We start from the raw sequence: 23,596 nt of genomic DNA on the forward strand, positions 1-23,596 counted from the left end.
TAAATAAAATCTGAGTTTTGGCTGAATTAATTATGATAAAAGGGGCTGAAAAAATCAGAGGAGACTGAGCTGAGATTGAGAGAGTAGGGCATGATTTTGAGGAAACACAATCAGCTTTATAATAACGTGTTTATTCGCAGTTAACTGCGGTTAGTTACTCGTGGTTAAAAACACATTAGAGAGGGGTGAGAGACTGATATAATCTCAGACCAGAGGCTTAGAGGGAGAGGCAAATTACTTGGTTGGCAAGTGAGAGGATTTGGGTCTCTAGGAGTTGTTTGTGGAATACTAGTAAAAAATTTGGTTCGGGGTAACTTTTACTGTGTGGTAAAATTATTATTGGCTAAGATTTATTCTTAATGAAATAAATCATGAATGGATGAATAATATTAATCTTGGGACATAATTACTAACATAGAAATTATTTTTACCACTAATTCCAAATTTTTTGGTTACTAACTTTTTCCGGCGCACACAAAAGTATCACTAAAAGTGAATTCCTGGCTCAAAAGTCTTTAGTGAGGAAAATAAACTAATGCCGAGTAAGTGTTTATTTTTTACTACTCAAATTTAACTTAGAGGAATTAATTACCCTTGTAAAGTCAAGTTTGACCTATTAATTATTATTTTTTAATTTATTTTTATTTTTTTACCATTAGTCCTGTCTCACTAATAATTATTGAGTCATGGTTCAGAATTTTGCGGAATAAGTTACACAATAGCCAAAAAAGTCGGTTTATCAAAAATCGAGTTTTAACACAACGGTCTGCACAGTGAGAATATTGCGGGATCAGGCGAAGATTATCCAGATCTTCCCAAATTTCCTTTTATTTCGTGTAGTATGAAATGATTGATTGATCACCTTGTTTCACAGTAAATACTTCTTCTTGTAGTTCCACAATTCTGAAAATGTCACCTTGATTGTATTTGTGTTGTAGTTCTTTCCACAATTCTACCGTGGAATCAATCCACATCACGCTTTGCGCTATTTCTCCACTCAGGGACAAATTTATCCATAAAGTCACGTACGTGTTGCACCTTTCCCAAGCTTGAAACAAACTATCATTCTTTTCTGGTTTCTTGATCGACCCATCTATGAATTTCACCTTGTTCTTTGATTTCAATGCACACCACATAGCTTTCTCCCAAACGTGATAATTGTTTGTTCCTAAACTGACCGATACCAAAGGAGATCCTGGATTCTCTCCAAGATATAAAAAGTAGGGACTGGTTGGATCTAGAGCTGGACTCGTTGCTGGCTTAGATTAATTTTTCTGCATTATGTTGAATTGATTCATGAAATTCACCAAAGCTTGAATATCTACTGAAGAGAGGGAAAACGAGTTGTTGTCCATGATTTTGAATCTTCAATATTCTAGATTCATTTAAGGCTCTTTCTCCCAATCCGTTCTTACATTTTTCTACTTCTCTTCCATGCTCACCGCATCATGAGAAAATTGTGAGTTCAAAGAGTAGAAAAATAGAATAGATCAAACATGTGAGGAGAAAAAGAGCTAAAAAGAGAAGAGTGTAGTTCTCTTACTAGCTTCACAAATCAGACTTACAAGAACAATCCTCAAGTTTCTAATCTCATTTTCTAAGCTTATATACTAACTAATTTAACACATTTTCCAACTAAAAATAATTTTCTAATAACTAATTCAATTATCACTAACTGCCTCATAACTAACTCTCAAGTCAAAACTTACTAGAAATATAACATCTAATAACTAACTGCCTATACTATTACTGTTGTGTGATTCATACTTCATGTAATACGAATATCTGAGAAGATCCGAGTATCCAACGGATACGAGATCTCCATTACCCATCGCGAAAATATGGCACGGCCGAGAAGAGTTTTTAAAAACTAAGGACAAAGACATGTCCCCACTCTATGAGGATCTGTTGCCATCTCTACCCCTACTCGCCCCATGTTTTTTAATTTGATTTATATTTGAATGATTTTCAAGGTTTTATAAATTTTAAAAATTGTTTTATGTTGAATTTTAAAGATTATTGGGGGTGAGTAGGAACTGAATTTTAAAGATACCTGGTTTTGTCAACGGGCTTTGAGGACGTCGGACTAGAGGTTGCAGTAGTCACGGCGAAACCAGCGTCTGGGCGGCGGGCATCCGCAGTGAGGAGTGACGAAGGTTGCGTTAAAGAGAAGTGGCGTCTTTGGGTCGAGGAAGAAGTAGGGGTGGCAACATGCACCTTACCCACGGGTACCCAACCTGACCCAACTCAGTCGGGTAGGGTGCGGGTAGGATTTGGGTAGGACCCCTATTTGCACCCTATACATTTATATATTATATACTTATAGAAAAATATGTTTCAAGTGGATGTTAAACCAAAAACCTCTCACTAAATGGAAAAAATCCTTAGTCACTAAGAGAATATCACTAATTTATAATTTAATACGTTTTTATTTACATAAAAGTCAGTTCTATTTTAAATTATCATTAAGATATATAATAATATTGTATCTTTTTGGTAACCCGCGGATAGGGTTAGGGTTAGGATATTCTCAACCCGCGTATAAGATATGGTTGAGTTTATATAAAAATTTCAACTTGTGGGTAGGGTTAAGGTTGTATCCAAACCCTACCCTACCCTACCCATTACCACCCTTAGGAAGAAGGGAGTTTCGCTGTAGAGCATTTCGGGTTGGTGGGTCTCAAAGTTCTTTCTGGGTTGGGCTGGTCTGTCAGCCTTGACCCAAAACCCAAAAAGAAAAATGCTCAATCCAAAAATATAAGAAAGAAAGAAAAAATTTATGCAATCTCACAAAGAAACACCAATCATCCATTACCAAGACACACAATACCATCTCCGTCCGCAGTGTTGCAGCAGCCACCACTGCGATCCCAGGCGCACCACCGCCTTTAAGCTTGTGCCACCAAGGTTGGACCGAGACGTATGAACTTATTTTTAAATTTCTATATTTTTATTTACTGTCAATGTTCTAAAACCAAACCGGACCGACCGATCAGACCAGTTCAATTGCGAACCGACAATATTAATGGTCTGGTCAGGCATGTAAAACCATTGAACCGGTCGAGAACTGGCCGGTGGACCGAAGTGGAACCCGGCCGGTTTACACAAACACGGAAGCTCCTTCGTTTCTGTCTCCCTCTCTCCCTTTCTTTCTTTCATTCAGAAAGAAATCACACAAACCCAGCCAAAAAACCCTATCACTGTAAGCCTACACCACCGCCGCAAGGAGTGGCATACTGCCGCCGTCCGTCGCATAAAAAAGGTCGCCATCCGTCCGTCTATCTAGCTTCCCTCGTGCTCCAAGTCTTCAACCCCTGTTCGCTGTCACCGATCGCGGCTGCTTCCTCGAGCTCGGCGTCCGTCGTCTTTGTCTGCTCAGCCGCGCTTCCGTCGCCGATTGTTTGCCGTTCACGTTCGCTTGGCGTTCACCGTTCGCGTTTACTCGCCGTTCACCGTTCGAGTTCGCATTTGCGTTCGTCTGGAAGCCACGTTGCTCTGCTTCAAACTCTGCGACCAAGCCGCGCGCTCCACCTAGCCGTCGAACTGCTCTCTTTTGTCGCCGCCGTGAGTTCCCTAAACCCGCCACCAGACAATACACTCACACAACACCAATACTCTAATTCAAACTCTGCAATTTCTGATTTCTATTACAATAAGTAACTATTTGATTTGGTAGTGGTTTGGATTTTTTCATTGACTGAATTGAAGTTACAATAGTTATGTTCTCTTCTCTATCACATTGATTTTAAGCTTTGAATTCTCTTATTTCGTTTTAATTTTACCGCACTCAACATGTTTGATGAAATGCTTTAACCATATTTCTGGTTGGTTTTATAATTTCTAGCTTTTAGAAACTTAGAAAGTTGATTGCATGTGAAATTAGAATAATTGGATCTTAGTAATTAGGAAATTTTAGCTGCACAAATAGCATCTTTGCAGAAAACATATTAGCATGATGATTCCACTTGCATTAGTGTTCTTCTGGTAAATTTTAACTGTTATTGTAAACTTGTTAATTTGCTAATTGTTCTTGGGTTGTTGTGCTGTTGTTCTTTTGTTAATTTTAATTTTTTTTTTGTTTTTGTTGTGATTTTCTGTTCTTGAACTTCTTAAGTTGATAATTTGCTAAATTGTTGGGCTGCTGTTGTTTTAATTTGCTAAATTGTTAGGTTGCTGCGATTTAATTTGTTGAATTTTCTATTTAGGTCTTGTTCTTGTTTATTTGCTAAATTGTTGTTGTGTATTTATTGTTGTCTTTGAGATTATTGCTGGATGTTGGTGATCATTGATTTATTATATGCTTCATGTTTTCATTGTTTTCTTCTTCTAAAGGGAAAAAAAATTCTGTTTTCATTGTTTTGTTGATTGTTTGTTCTGTTTCAGAAATCAATTTTTTGTGATCAATGCTCAAACTCTGAATGTTGTTCTGCAATTTTTGTTTTGTTTCAGAAATCAATTTTTTGTGATCAATGCTCAAGCTCTGAATCTTGTTCTGTTTTGTTTTAAGGCTGTGGTTGGAAGCGTTGATGATTTCTGAGTGTTGTTTTGTTTTTGTTTTAAGGCTGTGTGTTGTGTTCAATTTTCATTTTGTAGGAAATTCTTTGAGGTATATAAGAATTCAGAAGGAAGACTAATTCAACGGTATTACTTTGTTGATTCTGGTTTGCTACAAGCTTGAACTTAGAATTGAAAAGAGAAACCCTTTATTATTTCATCATTGGCCTATTTTTGGCATTGCATATCATTGGCCTATATTGTAGTTTGTTTATTCATAGAACTAGTTGTTTATGATCCCCTTTTGAAGTAAAAAAAATGCAGTAGAAGAGTGTTTAGAACCAGTTGCTCTATTCATTGAATTTTTATAGAATCAGGTGTTTATTACATAACGGTTTTTCCGGTTGAACCAATGAAACAGTAATTAGAGCGGTTCGATGACCAGTCCGGTTTTCAGAAACTTGTTTACTGTTTCTGTAATTTGAAGAAAATGTAAGAGGGATTCGTTTGAGCTTGAACGAGAAATAATGGATTCTCTTGAAGATTTGTTGCTTCGATGATTTATTGGATGTCACACTTCAAAATGAATCTTACTTTTTGTTGATTGTTGAATTTTGTTTGGTACATTGACAAGTTTGGATCGAAGATCTTGTGCATGCTACAAACTGAAGTACCTTAGCTCAAATTCCAATAAATTCTCCAACTAAGGAAGAAGATTCCAATTAATTGATGGAAGCAACTTTTTTACATTGAATTATCAAAATGTTTTACGATTTTGTAACTGGGTATCACTGGAAGTTTGATGCTGCTGATTCAATTTTTTTAGTTTTGGGTTCAGGCTTTAACCTTGAATTTCGATGTTGTTTATTTAAGTTAGATTTGTTTCATATGTTCAATAGATGATGATTTTGATTAGGTTTTTGTGGTCCTGGTTTTTGGTGTAGATTGACATTTTTGGTGGTAAAAGAAGAAGATGCAGCAGAGAAAAGCAGGGTTGGGGAGACCATCTGGAACTGATGGCTCAGATTACTCATACCGTATGGTTGTTGATTCAAGTTAGTTCCATTACTCCAAAGCCCTCAATTTTCTCTCATTACCCTTGCTGTTTGTGCTTAATTTCATATGTTCTATTCTTGTTTCTCTGCTTTCAGCTATAGATCCCTGATTTTATGTTTTACTTTTCGTTGTTGTGTCATTTAGGATATCAGTTGGTTGCAAAGGGCAAGCAACGCCTTTCTCGCCTATTTATCTTTCAGGTACGATTCCCTTTTGTTCTTCCTTCTTTTATTATTAATTTCTCTCGATCATTAATTTTGTTGGAATTGGGCTTCTATTTCAATTGGCAATTCCTAATGATATCCTTTATCCTGATTTATTAACGGAGTATCTTAGAGTATTCAGTAGAAATATGTAATTTGGTATAATGTACTACTTGTTGACATGTTCCATTAGGAGTATGGGTGAGGTCAGGGCCTTAGTAGGTAAACAGGATGAACAGCAGGGTGGGGCCTTTGTGTCTAAAATTTGAACTTTGAACTTTGAAGAGCATGTCTCTCCCTGTTATTGAAAATGTTGCGAGGAGTATAATTATATCCGAGAACTGATTGAATATAGCAGAGGACAAAAGACCCCATAAAATTAAACAAGGAAGCAATGTGTGTGTATATGTTTTAGTATAAAAATACACACTCAATAGTCGGTATGCGGTAATGAAACTATATTCTGTGGTTTCTCAAGAAGTTTCTCAAGAATATTCACACTTGCAAGAAGAGTACAGAAATAATATTTGGAGAAACCATCCTACCGCACGTAAAGTGTTTTAAGTATATTGGGTGTATGATACAGGATAGTGGAAAAATTGGGAGGATGTAAAACATCGGTTACAAACGGGTTGGTCAAAGTGGCAGAGTGCGTCAGGTTTTATGTGACAAAAAGTACCTTCAAAACTTAAAGGGAAATTTTATCGCATTGCCATTAGACCTGGTATATTATATGAAATAGAGTGTTGGGCGGTAAAGGGTGAGCATGAACATAAGTTAAGTATGGCACAGATGAGATGGATGAGTGGCCACATACGTATGGACAAAATAAGAAATGAAGATATAAGAGAAAAAGTTGGAGGTTCGCTTATTGTAGAAAAGATGGTAGAATCTCGTCTCAAGTAAGTTTGGACATGTGGGAAGAAGATCAACAGAGCACCCGGTTGGGAGGATAGATGAGATGGAAGGTGGACATGTGGCAAATGATAGAGGAAGACCTTAAAAGACCATACATGAGGTGGTCAAAGGAAATATACGTGTCAACAGTCTCATTGTATATACATGATAGGGTGCAATAGCGTCGTTTGATCTATATGGCTGACCCTACCTAGTGGAATAAGGCTTTGTTGTTATTGTTTAGGAAGATTGAGATAATAGAAGAATTATTGAGAGGCAGGTAGAATGTTCAGCAAGGGAATCAGAATATTGGCACACCAAACAAAGCCTGACTTTTCCATGAGCCCCAAGAGACTATTACCCATTCTGCTCACATAATCAGATCTTTGAGCATTTGGTTGGGTCAATCCCTCCTTTTCTCTATCCTGTGCCTTGTTCCCTGGTTTACCTGTTGCAACCCACTTTCCATTTTGGTTTTCACCATATAACCTTGCTTAACTGTCTTCTAGCATCTTCTGCAAACACAGCATCATTAGAGAATGTGAACACATAATTTTCTTATGTTGGCAATGATTTTATTCTTGAAAACTGAAGTACAACAAATGTTTACTTTCGTGCATTGGATTTTACTTGGTAAGCTTGTCACGACAAGAATGGTTATTGAGTTTTATGCGTAGTGTTAGAATATTTTCGCTTTTCACTTTACTTTTGTATCCTTTAAATGTTTATATGAGTATATATTTGTTTTGTCTGATATATAATTTGAATTTTGCATTGCAGGGTCTATTTTTATTAATGGGAGTGATATTTGCAGTTTTGCCAGCAATGAAAAAGGATACTCCAAATAGAGTTGCCCTTTCTTCCGCTCTTGTTAGTTTCATTTCTCTTGCCATTGCAGAAATAGGTTGCCAAAACAGATTTCTTTATTTTCCTTTATCATTCTATTGAGCTTTGCATTTGGACCTTTTAAATAAGATATCTCTTTTGAATTTTTTGATAAGGTCGAAGACGAAGCCGGGCCAGTTTGTTGAGATTTTATAGTGTGATATCATCTCTTGCTGTGATTTCGTTGACCATGTCTCTAGTTAAGCAGTATTCTCTGCTGAAGGTAAATATATCACATAATCATATCTGCTGAATTTCCTAGGAGATTGATTTATAAGAAAAAATTGAAGAACTTATATAAGGGAATCATGAGAAACTGGATGAACACTAGAAACTACTTTCTGGAGATTCATGAATCATCAACTAATGTGCACACTGTAGTTACTATTTTTTGAGTTATGATGAGTAGTTGGATACTATAATTTCTTTGTACTTGATATTAGTCATTTTTACCAAGGTGCATGGGAATTATTTGTGTGCATGCTTTATCAGTAATTTGAAATTGGTTTCCAATAACTTGGGGAGTTTGTTAAGTTTCCACTTTTTTTTTTAAATATTAGTTCATTACTATGGTATTCAGTTTGATTTCCCATGTTACTTCATTTTTAAAATTTCTTTTTATGAGCTTCTCCATCTATCACTTGCTCTTCTATAAGCCTCTTATTCAAGTTCTCCACCAGAGGTAAAAAAGTTAACTTCAAAGTTGAAACTCTGCACTGAAAAGCTTCCTTTTGTATTATATTTATGAAATCAATGTATTTTTTAGGTTGTCCCCCCCCCCCCCCCCTCCTCTTCTCCTCCTCCTCCTCTCCCTTGTCCCGTCCTGCACAGCCCCACCTAAACTCATATTACTCCATAAGGTTATTAGTTATTACTTTAGAGGATCCTGATCTTATGAAGGCATATTAAATATTGAATCTTAGACTTATGTTAGTATTATAGAAGACATTGGCATGTATATATTGTAGTGCACCAGCATATGACTATACAAGACAGGTTATGAAAGGGTAATAGGTTCTAGGGTATTTTACACCAAGTCACCAACCTCACCTATGGTTAAATAATATTGTATAATGTACCGTTTGATTTTTCATGCCTACACTAAACCTCCTGAGGTTACTGTAATTTGTTGTAAAGCACCACTGCTAGGTTAATCATAGAATTATAAAGTAGGTATATGGTATGAAGTTGATTATTATCTTCTGGGGTGACCTAATGTTTGCATTTGACTCCTCTGTAGGCCATCCAGGATTTTGGTTTGAAAGGAACAAGCATGTTTGATGCTGATAACTTTCCTGGCTTTCAAGTTGGTGAGTTTTCTTTTCAAATCCTAAATATAGTGTTCATGTTGTGCATTTGGCAATTGGAATTATAATTGGATTTTATAGTAATAATATTGGAGAAATACTTGCATGTTCCAGGAACATATTTAGTGCATGTTTTAAACATATCCATAATCACTCATTTTTTTAATTATTCTTTTTTAACGTAATTTCCAAACACTAAATGAAGACAAATAGTTACAGGGCTATTTTGCATCTTGCAGGTTTGCTGGTATATATATTCACACTATTGTTGTTTAAGATTATTACCATCAAAGCAGTTACTTCCCTTCTTTATAACATGTCCCCTCCCAAGAAAGCATCTTAGTCTTTCATCAGGTTTTGGGACAAAATCCAAAATACCGTCAGAGTAGCAATGTTATGAGGTTTTTAATTCACGTGGACAGGATAGCCTGAGATATATTTGCACGGAATGTTTTTGTTAGTTTTGAATTAGGATGAGTTTGGATTAGCTTTTGATTAAAAAAAAAAAAGCAATTGTGTTTGTATAAAACAAAGTAAGTATTTTTCCGGTAGACAATTAATTAGCTTTTTAATAAAAAAGTACTTTTTTAATAATCAATATATTATTTAAAATAAAAGAATATTTTGTTAATTTTTTAATAAAAAGTATTTTTTATTAGAAGGTACTATTTTTAAGGGGAAAGATGCTATCAGTAAACAAGAAGAAAAAGAAAGTTGAGCCTTTTTTGGTCGTGGGCTAGGCCCATAACCCTATCCAAAGTCCGAACCCTTCCCTGTCTCGGAACTCGCCCCCTAGTAGAATCCCATCTCCTTCGTGCTGCCCCCGAATGCAATGATGCTGCGATTGGCACCAACACCGTCAATGATGATAAACTATCCAAGTTCGGGATGAAAAAAGTTCTCTCGATCTGTTGACTGTTGGTGATCTTGTTCTGAGGCGAAATTGTTAGACACTTGGATAGGGATTCTTCCACGGTCACAATTTTTGAAGAAGCTACGCCGCATAAGGTGAAGACGACACTGCCCTTTCCCGGGACGAATGAGCGCCTCCCCTCTTGCTCCCCGCAGCGATTCCTTCATGCCTCTTCTCGATATGGTGCTTTGCCCTACAATTTTGACCATCTCGTTGCTTTCTCCTTTTTAACGTTGCTCCATGTATTGTTGATCTGCCCTTGGTTTCAATTTCAACCCACCGTTAAGTTGGTTAATTCCAATGCCTGGGTTGTACCCTATGAAGCATGGATACAGGCAAAGAACAGGACACAACATTGGACATCTATAAAATATAAAATATTTTTTAGATAAATTATAATAATAGGCTACGAATTTGTTACTCCTACTTTTATGTGGGAGTAACATTAACCATCCTAAAATTTATGTATAGAACTTTGTTTTTTTGTTTTTAAAAAACTTAATAACTAAAAATTTGCCCCTCTATTTTGGCTTTTTTACACACAATCCCTTCCTTTTAATCACAAATTCAAAGAGATGGGACAGTCGCCTCTACTCAAGTTCTTGCCCTTCCTTCTTGGTGTTTACATATCATTAACAACGGTTGACTATTATATTTCACTCTATATTTACATCATTGTTGCTTCCTTTCTGAAAATAGATAGTCTCTCCCTAAGAAATGGAAAGCATTCTTTAACTTGTGACATTTTTGGTCTAGTTTCAGCAATATTGCATTGATTGCACTATTGTAGCATATGATTGTCTTAAATAAATAATATTTTGGCTGTATTGGTGGACATATGTAATTTTTATTTATATTTGTTGTTTACCCTCATTAGCTTGGTGATGGTAAATGGTGAAGCAATACTGCCTTATTTTTATGCTTAGATATATCTAATAGATGCTATTGTAATTATGTACAACATGACCATATAAGGTTGTGTTAAATCACCAAAAAATCCAATTCAATCAAGAAACTGAACTATCTGTACTCATAATATCGCATGAAATGATGACGAAAGAATATAATGATAAAACAGAATTTGTGTCACACAATTCATAGCATGTTGATCTGTCTAATGAATATAAACTACTATTTTGTGCAATGTAACCAAATAGTGTTGATATAAGAGTAATTATTGTAGAAATCATACTAGTTTATAAAGTTGCTTTAAAGCATTGGTGAGAATTGCAGTAATTACATTATGGTTGAGAAACAAAAATGTGCTTTTAAGTAATTACCTAATTTGATTGTTTACATATCTATCTTTCACAAAATTTGTTTGGGTCTAAATGGTTATTGAGCTAGTTCTTTTCTAGGTAAAGTTTTGTGGGAGACTGGGAGCTAACTTCAATAAAGAACCAGAATATTAAATGGTCTTTATAAAAAATAATTTGTAACGTATTCTTTTAATCCTTTTCTCTGTTATCTGTTTCATGATTTCGTCCACCACCAGCTACTTTAAAAAAGATATTTAGATAAAATTGTTAAAATGTAAAAATTAAAATTAGGATAAAATTAATATTACAAAATAACTTGTAATATGACTAAATTTCTTTTTATTTCATGTTATTTAATATTTATTCTACAAAACTTCTTAAGAAATGTCTAAAAAATCTCCTTATGATGATAATATAACAGTAAAAAAAGAAAATAGTCTAACAAGGAAAATAGGCTCCATTTATTTATTTATTTTTCTAAGAAACATCAAAGCACTCTTTTGTTATATAACAAACAATCAAAATCGAAACATGAAATTAATTTGGTTCTTCTAGTGCATCAGTCTCAAAACCCTTCAATGCAGCCTGAGAGAAAAATAATGAGAGCAATGAGTACAAGCATAATAATTTATACAACATATCGAATTGAACCCAGTGAGCAATGAACATAATAAAATGTCAGGCACTTACAGTCTTTTAAACAGCTTCAATAGTCACTCTTGGGGATGAGTTTCTTGAAGTTTGAGTTTCAGTTTGAAAATAGACATATTAAGTGGCTATATTAGAAGCAAAGGCCTCCCAAAATTTCATATAGAATGTGCACCAATGACTACCTTTGCCAACAATGCCTTCAAGAGCAATGAATTCCCTGATTTTACAAATACGAGCAAGTTCGAGATATGCACGCATATAAATCTCACATAAAAACAATAGTCACGATACAAAAGTTTAAGTTCTTGTATACAACGAGGATCTTAGAGAGAAATGAGAGGAGGTCTTCTCAACACCTTTTGTAGACTTGGAGAGCAACAAGTATGAAATTGGGCCAACGAAGACGGGACAATTTCAACTCCAGGCCAAGCAAAAGAAAATAGATACTGAATCACAATGTTAATAATCTGATCTGCATAAACACGTGAAAAGGCTAAAAATTGTGTTTTAAACATAATGAATTAATGATACACCCAATTGGCAGGACAATGTCAGATACAAGAATTAAGAACAGCACACTCCCTAGCCAAGTACTCGCTTGACAGTAATAAAATAAAATATGGACACAATCGATCGAATTGACATGTAATAATTCTAAGAATCCACTACAATATCTTCCGAACTTGAACCCTAGTCCATGCATAATAATGACATAGCAATGCTTCTCAACGATAAATGCAAACGGTTTTGCAAAATTTTTATCTTCCACTAACAAAAACATAACTAACCAAAATTGCTAAAACTAACCAATATTATAGTTCCACACATGTCAAAAAACAATATCAGCAGACTCTTTCATATTATTTCCATTTCTTAATTGAAAAATTGAAACTTTGAGAAGAAACTAAATTGAGAGAGATACCTGAATTGAACTACCGAACTAAAACAGAGAGTTGGAGTGAGTCCAGACAAGAGAAGAAATGTTGCTTCGATTTCGAGCATACACGGAAGCAAGACACGGCGAGACCACCCACCAACGACCGCGAGACACGGGGAGGAGCAGAGCAGTAGTGACGACGCACGGTGAGGAGCAGAGAGCCAACGACGGCGCACGATGATAAGAGAACGAGGAACCATAGAGAGAGAGGAATAGTGGACAAGCGACCGCAGAGAGAAAGGAATAGAGAACAAGTGACGGTGGTAGAAGGAGGCAAGAACCCTAACAGAAACAAATGTCTCATCTCTTTTGAAACTATGATTAAAAGAAAAAGGAAGAATGTGTAAAAAGAAAAAATACAGGAGTAAATGTTTAATTATAAATTCTTCCAAAAACCAAAAAACGAGGTGCTATTTATAAATATTTTTAGGATGATTAATGTTACTCACACATAAAAATAGGAGTAATGAATTCGTAGCCATAATAATATTTTAATTATTTTTAATATTTTTTTAATCATATAAAGTATTTAAAATAATCTTCTGCGTTAATAAAAATATATATTATTTCTAATTTCATTTCAAGAATATAGATTAAGAATAAAGTTGGACACAGCTGACATGCGATGGTATTTAGGTGTGCCTAATCATGTTTGGTGAGGCATTTTGTATTTTTTTATTAAGAAACGGAAGACACGTGTGTCAGATGAATGTCATGTTCAAAATGTGTTTGACATGCAGATACGACAACTTAAAGAAGTGTCCGTACTTCATAGGTTGCATATGTCAGATGATGGACATAGGATTTTGACCCTTCTAAATTGACAAAACCTCCCTCCACTATTATTGCAGAGATGAATATCCATACTTTTAACACTACTGTGCTTTCTGCTGCCAGTGATATTGATAAAGTTATAATCCTCTTCCCCTTTTCTCTACATTCATATCTTCAATTATAATCCCGTAATATTCCAAATTCACATATGAACCTCACTTTTGATAATTCTTTAAATATCTGCAGGTAGTTGAGTGATCTAATTCGAACATAACGTCTCTATTTCGAGTAAATACCCATAATCATCCCTGAGATTCGCACAAATACTCAATCTAATCCTCAAGATCCCAATTTTCCCATTGTAGTCCTCCAGATAGAGCTTCGAGCACTCAAAGTGGTCCCTGGCCATATTTCTGGTGATGAGTCATCACCGGAGCGCTGACGTGGCCTTGGTTTGCCATGTGGGAAGCCTCTAAAAAGTCGTCATTTTGGTTTGGCGCCCTTGATAGCCAAAAACGATGCCATTTAGATGTTATTTAGTATGAAAAACAGTTTTTTCTCCAACACAAACACTTTACTTCACTCGTCTCTTCTTCCACCCTCTGACTTCATCTTCATTTCCTCATCAATGGCGTAGCCGTAGGGTTCTATTCGCTGGATTGAAAAAGTTGAGAGAAGAAGTAATCCGAAAGTTGTTTTTGTTCTTCCCCTCCTTCACGAGAAGCACGAGGTTCTGACTTTGTGATCGGACTCAAGGTAACCTTCCTTTTTTTTTACTTTGCATTTTCAATACAGTGTTGGTTGATGATATGCAAATTGTTAGTGTAGTTGAGGTTCTGGAGTTTTGGTGTCATTGTAGTGTCTAGGGTTTAAAGGTTGGCTGGGGTTTGTGGGGTTGCTCTATTTAACCCAATTGAAACAGGGAGATGTATGCAGGATTGGAAAAAAAATGTGTTCTTGTGGTGATTTTTTTAATGCATTAGTAGGCTTTCAAATTCTGCCTGTATTAAGTGAAAATTTAAAATTTCTTGCAGATGGAAGAGAAGTCGGACATCATGTTTCATCATGGGGGTGACTTCAAAAAAAAAATGCAAAAGGAATTATAGTATATTCTCCAGACAACAAGGCCTGTTTAGGTGATCTAGACACTGATACTCTAGATGTCTTCTATATATGGAACTACCACAAGGAGCTTAGGTACAATGACATAAAACAGTGCTGGTGGCATGTTCTTGGAAAAGGCTTGGATAATGGGTTGAGAAATGTAAACAGTGACAAAGAAATAAGAGAGATGGTAAATTGTACTAGGACAAATGAGGGATTGATTGATGTATATTTCAAGCATGGAGTGTTAGTGCCGGAGGTGTTAGAGGGAGATAACACATTTGTGTACTTGGATGACGATGGTGGAGAGGGGTGGAATGCAAGTACAGATGCTGATGTGAGTCCCCCACTCAATGAGACTCATGCACTCATAGTTGCTCCTATCCCGAAGGTTGTACCCAATAGTTCTTGCAAATCCAGTCCCAAAAAAAAAAAAAAATAAAACATCTCCACGGCAATCACAACCATCACACTCCAAAACCAAGATGCCTACAAAAAACACTAATCCTCCCAAGACAACCAACCCTTCCAAGAAGACCAACCCCCCAAAGGCAACGAAGCCCAGTAGATTCATCCAGCCCACCAAGCCCACCAAAATCAGCCAGCCCATGAAGCCCAGTCAGAGCACTAAATCAGATAAGAGCAACAAGTAGAAACTATCCAAGAGATCAAGTATTTCTAGGAGACCCTGTACATGGTCTGCTGCTAGAGGATTCAGAAGCAAAGTGTTTGAAGTTCCATTTGATGTATCTTCTGATTCCTCTGACAGTGAAGAGGATAGCCTGTTTAAGCCAGGTCCGGATAAAGGTAGTTCTTCTGAGTCTGAGACTGCAGGGAATGATCCTGAAACTAGGAGTAGGATTAGGGGAAACATGGTACATACAGAGGTGAGATCTAGAAATATTAATCCACTAGGTAAAGGGAAGGAGAAGATATTGCATGAAAACGACGGGTAGCAACACATAAGACAAAGTTGGATAGCATATGTAACAACGCATGCGAGGTGTTCAATGCTAAGATCAAAGATGCAAGAGCCAAACCCATCATAACATTGCTGGAGGAAGTAAGAATGTTTATCATGCGCACCATAGCGAAGAACAAGGAAAAACTGAAGAATCACACTGGGAAGCTCACACTGGTTATAAAGAGCAGGATGGAAAAGGTTAGGAAAGAATCTAAGCATTGGAAGCCCATTTGGATTGGGATAACGGATACGAGAAATTTGAGGTGCACGGACATCCAACTAACCATGTTGTTGACATAGGAAAAAGATTGTGCACCTGCCAATTTTGGATGCTAACGAGTAAGCTGCTTGTGTATAACAATTGTCTTTATGCATATTAGTTACTTCAAGTTGCTTGTGTATAACATGGTTCATGCCACTGTTTGGCACCTACAGGTATTCTGTGTGTGCACGCTTGTGCTGCCCTCTCTCGTGTGAATAAGCAGCTAGAGGACTTCTGTCACAGATGGCTGACCATGGAATCATACATGGAAACTTATAACCACCACATTAATCCAATTCAGGGGAAACCACTATGGGAGCAAACAGAGGACTGTAACAGGCCACATGCCCCTAAAATCAAGACAAAACCTGGAAAATTAAAGATGAAGAGGAGGATGGATGTAGATGAGAAGAGTGATTTTGGAACTAAGAAACCTAAAGTTGACCCAAAACTGTTGGGCAACACTGGAGATGGTATACACCTGAAAAGACAGCTAGGGGCCTTTACATGCAGTTTCTGTGGTGAAAAGGGGCATACGAAGAGAGGTTGCAAAAAGAAGAGGGATGCTGATGCTGCCGCTGCTGCCGAGGTGGCTAAGAAGAAGAAAAAGGATCCTGCGTCTGAGCAGCCTGTTGAGCAGCTGGAAGACAATTGTGGCCAAGCAGATGTGCAAAGCAATCCCATGGAGATCGAGATAACTCAGCCTATTGCTTCTGAGCAAGAGGATTCTCAAAATGTAACTAAAATTTTATATCTTTAGGCTTTTATTATTTCCGTCGATCAATTATACTTAATGCCAACTTTTTTTCATATAGGATCCTGGACTGAAAAGACCTTCGAAGCTGTCACCAAGAAGAAGATCCTCTCTGTCGCCAACCTCACCAACAATGAACCCCTTGCAGGGTACATCTTCAGCAACAGCTACAAAGTTTGCGAACTTGATGAAGTTCATCCCAACGCCAGGATTTAAGCCATCAACAAAGAAGAACTGAATACTTTAGATAAATCTACTTAGGAGTTTCTGTTTTGTGTAATTAGTCTTTTCCATCATACAATAACTATATGGTGAATTGTGATCCAAAGGCCTTTTTGAGATGCCTTGTTTTTGATGAAACTACAGATAGCAGCATTCATGTTCCTTGGCTGCCTTTTATCTTTGTCTTTTGTTTTTTTTTTATAAACAATAGAATTTATCTTAATACACTATGCTTTGTGGTTTACCAATCACTTTTCTTTCCTTATTCGGCCTTTACTGATTACTGTTCATTTCATGCACAAACATAAATAACAATAGTTTCATAGTTAACAACATTTTTATTCCATCAACAAGCAGTTTTTTTACATCTGCTGCCAACAGGGAACCCTAAACCACCAACTCATTCATCTAAATGGCGTCTTTTTTGGCTATCAAGGGCGCCAAACCAAAACGATGACGTTTTGGAGCCCTCCCACGTGGCAAACTGAGGCCACATCAGTGCTCCGGTGATGACTCATCACCAGAAATATGGCCAGGGACCACTTTGAGTGCTCGGAGCTCTATCTGGAGGACTACAATGAAAAAATCGGGATCTTGAGGATTAGATTGAGTATTTGTGCGAATCTCAGGGACGACTATGGGTATTTACTCTCCTTATTTCCACTACCTTAGCCACTGAATTAGATGATTTCTGTACCTGGGAGTTCAAGTCACTATTTTTTCAAGCAACGGCTCTATTAGTATCTAAATATCTTGTAGGATAGCCCAAACTTCTCCTATTGCAGATTTTGATTAAATTGCTTGAATAAGTTCATATGGTCTCAAGAGTTTTTTACATTTGTAAATTATTCATTATGATTAATACTTGGCTGATTGCTTGAACTTATGCTCCAATACTTGAGTTGGCTTGATTTTTTTCTTGAAAATCCTAGAACAATTCTTCCTTTGTTATCCCTGATCACCACAGCTATTGCACCCATTCTATTCTCCTTTTTAAAAGTTGCATCAACATTTGCTTTCAGGTAATCTTCGGGAGGAGGTCTCAATCTCAACAGGTAGTTTTGTTTCTATTATCTTTTAGTTCCTTTGTCTTTTGTGTTCCTGCTAAGTTCCATCAAATATTTTCTAGTATTTTTGCTCTACTGATTGTCCAATTTGGACTTGCTTCTTGTTGTTGAAAGAGCTTGTCATTTCTAATTTTCCACGTCTCCCACATAAGAAATCCAAGCTTGCTACCTTTTCTCTTGGTCCTCTCCACCTACTACTCTGATTTTTCTTATGCTTTTCAATATCTAACTCTCAATTGAATTAACTGTCTCTGTTTTTGGAATGCACTAACATTCAATCTCAAATCATGTTGCTCTCACCTAGTCACATAGCAATAAAGTGCACTCTACTGTCTCCATTTTTTCTAATCATATTTAGCAAATTGGGTCTTGTACCATTTTTCTATTGTGCAAATTATAACCTATTGAAATATATCATGGCATGCTTTTATAAAATCGTTGTTATTTTTTGTGGAACTTTCATTCTCCATATTTTCTTCCATAACTCTCTTTTATCTTCACTTGTTGATGAATTTTCATGATTCTTATCCTACCTAGCCACTTTGGCAATATAATACCCATTTTTGGTTGTATAAATTTTATCCTATCTCCATAGCCAATGCAAGTAGTCTTCTTCGTTTACAACACTAATATGGGTGCTTAGAATCACTTTATTGATCTCATAGGAGAACATGCTTTCAATTTTTCTTTTGTCCCAGCCTTCCTCATTTACAATAAGCTCCCTAACCTTTGTTGTGTCCATATTTTCTGCATCGAGAGCCTTACTCCTACTAGTTCAGTTATCTCTTCAAATACTGACTTTAGAACCATAGCCTATTATCCGCTTGCCTCTTTTTCTTAAGATCTACACACAAATTGAGTTTGGGTGTTTCATAGCCTTTCAAGCTTGTTTGGCAAGATAGGCAGTACTCTGTGTTTCAAGGTCCTTAAACCATAACCTCCATCGATCTTACTTCTTGTAATGGTGTCCCAGTTACTCCAATGAATGCCTTGTTCAATCCTTGGTGTTGCCCACCAGAACCAAGCAACCTTTGCACAAATCTTCTTGCAAAAACTCTTAGAAAACTTTATAATGTTCATGACATATGAAGACATTGCTTGAATTATTGATTTAATGAGTGTTTTCTTGCCTACATGATTTAAAAGCTTTTCCTTCCATTCCTCTAATTTGTTCATAATTTTCTCTTCAATCCATGTTAGATCTCTGTTTTGAGGTCTTTCCCATATAGCTGGTAGTCCTAAGTATTTACCTAGTATGTCCCATGTTGTCATTCATAAAATCACTTTAATGTTCACCTTCTCTTTAATCATATCTTTTCTTATTTTCTATTTGAATATAAATAAAATATAATAACTTCCATGTTGATTGCATGACGGCGTGGGACCTAGGGTTTGAAGCACTACCGTCGCTAAATGCCGATGATGTGGCGTTTAGCGCCACCCTTCTCGAGACGATTTGTGTGCGTTCCTGGTCCGGTGCTAAACACCGGTGGTGTGGCGTTTAGTGCCAACATGCCCGAGAGGAATGAGAAGTTTCCTTGGTCCGGCGCTAAACGCCGAAGATGTAGCGTTTAGCGCCAACATGGCAGAGGGGGATGAGAGGGCTCTAAGTCCGGCACTAAACACCGGGAGAATGGCGTTTAGCACCACAATGCTAGAGAGGGTTGTGAGATCTCCCCTCTTGCTTTTCTCCTTCTTCATCTTTGCTAAATCTTCATCTAATGCTACCTGAAATAATAAAAAGGCCACAAAACTCAAAGTAGCATCGATCAAGGCATAAAACACCTAATTTCTCTAGAAAATCAACAATCACCATATAAATCATGAAGAAAAGGCACTTATGATGCTCATGCATCAAGGATCATTTTCAACACTTATCACTCTTTCAACTATGGCTCCTATTTTATCTGCATTGTTTATATTACTTTTATCATAAGGTAACCCATATATTTGAACCCAAATAGGAAGCTAATTATAATTTACCTCATCAATGGGTAGGTTAGGACTCCACTATTAAAGGCTCAACATATGACCTTCTATTCTCTATGGTCCTCTATGATGCGCTCTTCTTGCTTCATCTTAACTTTTGAAGTTCAAAATGAAGGAGTTTGGTTCCGCAATGGTGATCACTAGCCCCTTGAATCTTCCCACATTTAGAGAATAGTTTTGCACACTGTTATAGAATTATAGATTATATTTCTATTATTTGAGCCAGCTCGTGAGCTTTCGGTGAGCCGAGTTTGAGCTTAAAAAATAAGTTTGATTGTTAATAAATCGAGCCGTGAGTTAAGCTCAATTTTTGTGAGACAAACTTGAGTTTGGTCTAACTCGACTCATCTCGACTCACTTCTAGACCCTATAGTATACTGTCTTTTAAGCTATTGGCGTTGGGCTATTGATTCTTTTTAAACTAAACTAAATTAATAAAGATAAGTCTGGCTAAGAGCTAGTTCATTTATTATTATTTTATTATTATCTATTTTCTTCTTGGGCATATTTTATTTTATCCATGTAAAAATCTTGTATATTAGCTTAGCTAAACTATTTCGTGATACTGGGCCTTTAGGTTGCCAGCCTAGAAGTAGAAGAATATGAAGGAGTGGGCCTAAACAAAGGGCAAACATTGTTGTCTCCAATCATTATCAATTTTTATCACATAGTGCTTCCAGTAGCGTCTGTTGGGCTTCTCTACCTTCAAAAAAGAGGAGAAAACCCAAAAACACCAAAAAAAAAAAAAGAGTGAAGATGATGATAAACAAGGGTGAACGTGGCAGAGGCATTGCACCAATGGCCAATATGTTGGCCTCATAGAAGCCGCATCCCAGGTTCCAATCCCAGCTATGGCTGGGTAGTGATGAAACCTTTAGTGTATGAGTGTGTATGACAAAAAAAAAAAAAAAGGATATAAGAAGAGGGGGTTAATGAAGCAAATCATAAAAACATAATAATGATGCTTATAACTCTCCTTAAAATAAGAAAACAATGAAGGAAAGAGAGAACTAAATAGAAACTTGAGTCATTTATTTTACATGGAGACAGTTGTCTCTCTTTCCCTCTTTAGGGTAAAAAACTGTATATTAATTGATTAGCTAGTGATATTGAGACACAACATCTAGATTAAACGATTTTATGAAAACTACATATATGATAGCATGCCATGTAACAGTTACATATTATTGCATTATTCTAATTTCTAACAAAGCTTGTGGTGTGGGTATAAGCCTACAGCATATTCCTGCTTGATTGTTACCCCTAATTGAAAACTTCAAACCACTCCACGGTAACAGTAAAACTTTTTCCTACGAAATTACCGAAACCTTTGACATATGGTTCTCCTTCCTTGTCTGCATGCCCATAGACTAAATTTTAATTTGGCCGTTTCTCTTTTTTAAAAAAAAAAAAAATTGGCCGTTTCTTTAAATAATAAAAATAATGTTAGGATTCTATAGCGCCAATATTTTAATGTTCACTGGATACGGCTACTGTAACTATCAACTTTATTAACGATTATTTGAGCTCCATTTGTTATATTATTTAGCAGCCTTTGTAGAATTTGTGTCCTATTTTAACCGTTTACATTTAATTTATTTTGGACGTATCAAAAGTTTATAACGTGTGGGTTTCTGCTAATTAACATGGACACTTGTTTTCTTTGGGTGAATTTTTTTTCCTACAATATATCCTAATTAGGCTAAGGATTAATCTATTATAAATTTAAACTCTATTTAAGAGTCTATTAATAAATTATTATATACACAATGTGAGATTGTAATCCTAATTTTTACTTAAGTAATAAGAGCACAGTAAATTTTAAGAGATAGATGAGGATTTTTTTTTTTCTTCAAGTAAATTTCATTATATAAAATATAGGCCCACATTCAGATATAATTCCTAATCAATATAGATATGAAAATGATAAGGATTAAGTTAAGTCTATATTCAATATTCATTACCCAAAGAAACAAAATATTAAATCAATATTACAACATTACAAGATTTTTAAAATAAAAATTTATAACTAAAAATTTTAGATTAGTAATAGGTATAACAATTTCTATCATTAAAGTCTTAATTAACCAATAATTTTGGGGCATAATTATCTGAATTCTTTTAGTAATATTTATATTTCTCACCTAGATAAAATAAGTCAATATGATAAGTGTTTTAATCTTTTTAATTAGTATAATGATGACTTTGATTCTTGAAAATGAAAAGAACAGAAAATTCCTATTTCTTTTACAGGACTTCGATAAGATGGCATAAATGGCATAAATCACGAGTTAGTCAAATTTTTATAATATAAAATAAAATAAAATATCATCTTGAAACAAACAAGCCGCAACCCCAAGAAATTAAAGTGAGAAACTGTTTAGTTATAAGAAGTTGGTAAATGAAAAAGACTCTTGCTTGACGAACATTCTATACAAAGTGGATAATGCAATTGACCCATTATTCAAATTGACCATTTTGTTATATTAATTGGTCATTGCGAAACCAAACTACGCATGTTCAAATCTCTATTCGGTTTCTCCAAATTAAATCAAGCTAGCGTATAGAATAAGGTTGAAGTTGACAAATGACATATAATAATATTAATTAGTAATTAACTTAGTGATACAAATTTAATCACTTATATATAAAATTGAGAAGATAAGTATTTTAACTTTTTTATTACAAATTTAAATTGTGTGTGTTTGAAAGTGTGTGTGTGTTTTTTTTTTCTCATTTACTCTTAAACTAGAACAATAAAGTTTGAAACTGCCACAAAATCTTTAAAAAACCGCCGCAAGAAACTCTAAAAATTCTAACCTAGTTCTTGAAAAGAGTAACAGAGATATGTCATATTTAAAATTAAAAAGTATTCTGCATAAATTGTAACATTGACTAAATATTTTAATTTTATAACCGTTATGCTTCAACTCTCATGCTAGGTCAAGATACGAGCCCAAATTAGGGTTGTATCCCGTATAATAGAACAGAATTAGTTAAATTCTCAACCACCAAAAATTATAAATACTAGTGACAAGATCTCTCTCATGTATATTTTTTAACCCTAATTCTAATATCTCTTAAATTTTAGACTAATTTAATTGTTAAAATTCTTGTTATACCCCATCGGCTCCGAAGTGACCATTGATTGGTAGTTCTAGACCAAAACAATAATAAAAGTGATAAAAATTTAATCCTGAAAAAGGAAAAATATTGGCTGCCAAACACACATAATAGGGCATATATGAAGTCCAACTGACCTGGCAATTTGGCATTTTATGTGAAGAATAATTCAAATCCGATAATTATAATCACAAAAGGTTAGATCTACTTCCCATAGATCAAGACTTTTGTGCCTTCACTTTCTTAAAAGTCACCGGCTAAAATTTTGTTTTAAAGTCCATCTTTATTTAAAAATAGAAAAATTATTACCATTATTATGAGTCCTGCACAACCTTGACAAGTGTGTGAGTGTGTATTATGCATTATTTAGATATAGATATTATTGTCCTTATTATGCCTTTCGAGGTTTATTCTTTGCATCCAAAAAAGACTTCACCAAACCAAACAAGAAGCAGAAGAAAAGTGACTTATCAAACAGGACAGTCTAATTTTTGACTCAAATTTTTCGTTCATGGAACTTGGTCGGAGAATGGACTAGAGAGTTTCCCCTATATATATGTTTTTATACTTATAAGATGGTAAATAATTATGGTCAATTCCCACCGAAAGTACAACCTCAATAATAAAAAAGACAGCTCAGTGTAAAGTATCTCACATGATGTAGAATTTAGAGAAAAAACTTAAATGGTATAATGTGAATAATATAATCTCATACAAATATTAATGGTTGATATT

At 35.5% G+C, this 23,596-nt stretch overlaps 2 protein-coding genes across 3 annotated transcripts; both read left to right on the forward strand.

Annotated features, from left to right (window-relative positions):
- The first annotated feature begins 3,134 nt into the window (after positions 1-3,134).
- On the forward strand, positions 3,135-9,555 carry LOC107623856 (jagunal-like protein). Of its 2 annotated transcripts, XM_016326251.3 has the most exons (8): positions 3,135-3,564; positions 4,594-4,641; positions 5,439-5,549; positions 5,695-5,750; positions 7,431-7,554; positions 7,652-7,758; positions 8,776-8,845; positions 9,082-9,487. In XM_016326251.3, the coding sequence occupies exons 3-8, from the start codon at positions 5,468-5,470 to the stop codon at positions 9,183-9,185; spliced, it is 543 nt and encodes a 180-aa protein (XP_016181737.1). In that variant the 5' UTR covers positions 3,135-3,564; positions 4,594-4,641; positions 5,439-5,467; the 3' UTR covers positions 9,186-9,487. The 2 variants fall into 2 exon arrangements, with proteins under 2 accessions (XP_016181737.1, XP_016181738.1); XM_016326252.3 differs by lacking the exon at positions 4,594-4,641 and having other exon boundaries at positions 3,153-3,564; positions 9,082-9,555.
- Positions 9,556-16,088: 6,533 nt separating this feature from the next.
- On the forward strand, positions 16,089-16,698 carry LOC148579360 (uncharacterized). The gene is made up of 2 exons (XM_088486828.1): positions 16,089-16,442; positions 16,522-16,698. The coding sequence occupies exons 1-2, from the start codon at positions 16,089-16,091 to the stop codon at positions 16,696-16,698; spliced, it is 531 nt and encodes a 176-aa protein (XP_088342954.1).
- Positions 16,699-23,596: the final 6,898 nt, after the last annotated feature.

The sequence above is a fragment of the Arachis ipaensis genome, chromosome B10 (genome assembly GCF_059453495.1).
Source record: "Arachis ipaensis isolate K30076 ecotype BB chromosome B10, ASM5945349v1, whole genome shotgun sequence".
Lineage (NCBI taxonomy): Eukaryota > Viridiplantae > Streptophyta > Magnoliopsida > Fabales > Fabaceae > Arachis > Arachis ipaensis.

What these genes read in the sequence shown, in the direction of transcription:
- LOC107623856 (XM_016326251.3), top strand. Translation starts at nt 5,468, where the DNA reads ATGCAGCAGAGAAAAGCAGGGTTGGGGAGACCATCTGGAACTGATGGC. An exon ending in CCGTATGGTTGTTGATTCAA is followed by an intron (nt 5,550 to 5,694) that starts GTTAGTTCCATT and finishes TGTGTCATTTAG; the next exon opens with GATATCAGTTGGTTGCAAAG. An exon ending in AGCAGTATTCTCTGCTGAAG is followed by an intron (nt 7,759 to 8,775) that starts GTAAATATATCA and finishes ACTCCTCTGTAG; the next exon opens with GCCATCCAGGATTTTGGTTT.
- LOC148579360 (XM_088486828.1), top strand. Translation starts at nt 16,089, where the DNA reads ATGAAGAGGAGGATGGATGTAGATGAGAAGAGTGATTTTGGAACTAAG. An exon ending in AGCAAGAGGATTCTCAAAAT is followed by an intron (nt 16,443 to 16,521) that starts GTAACTAAAATT and finishes TTTTTCATATAG; the next exon opens with GATCCTGGACTGAAAAGACC.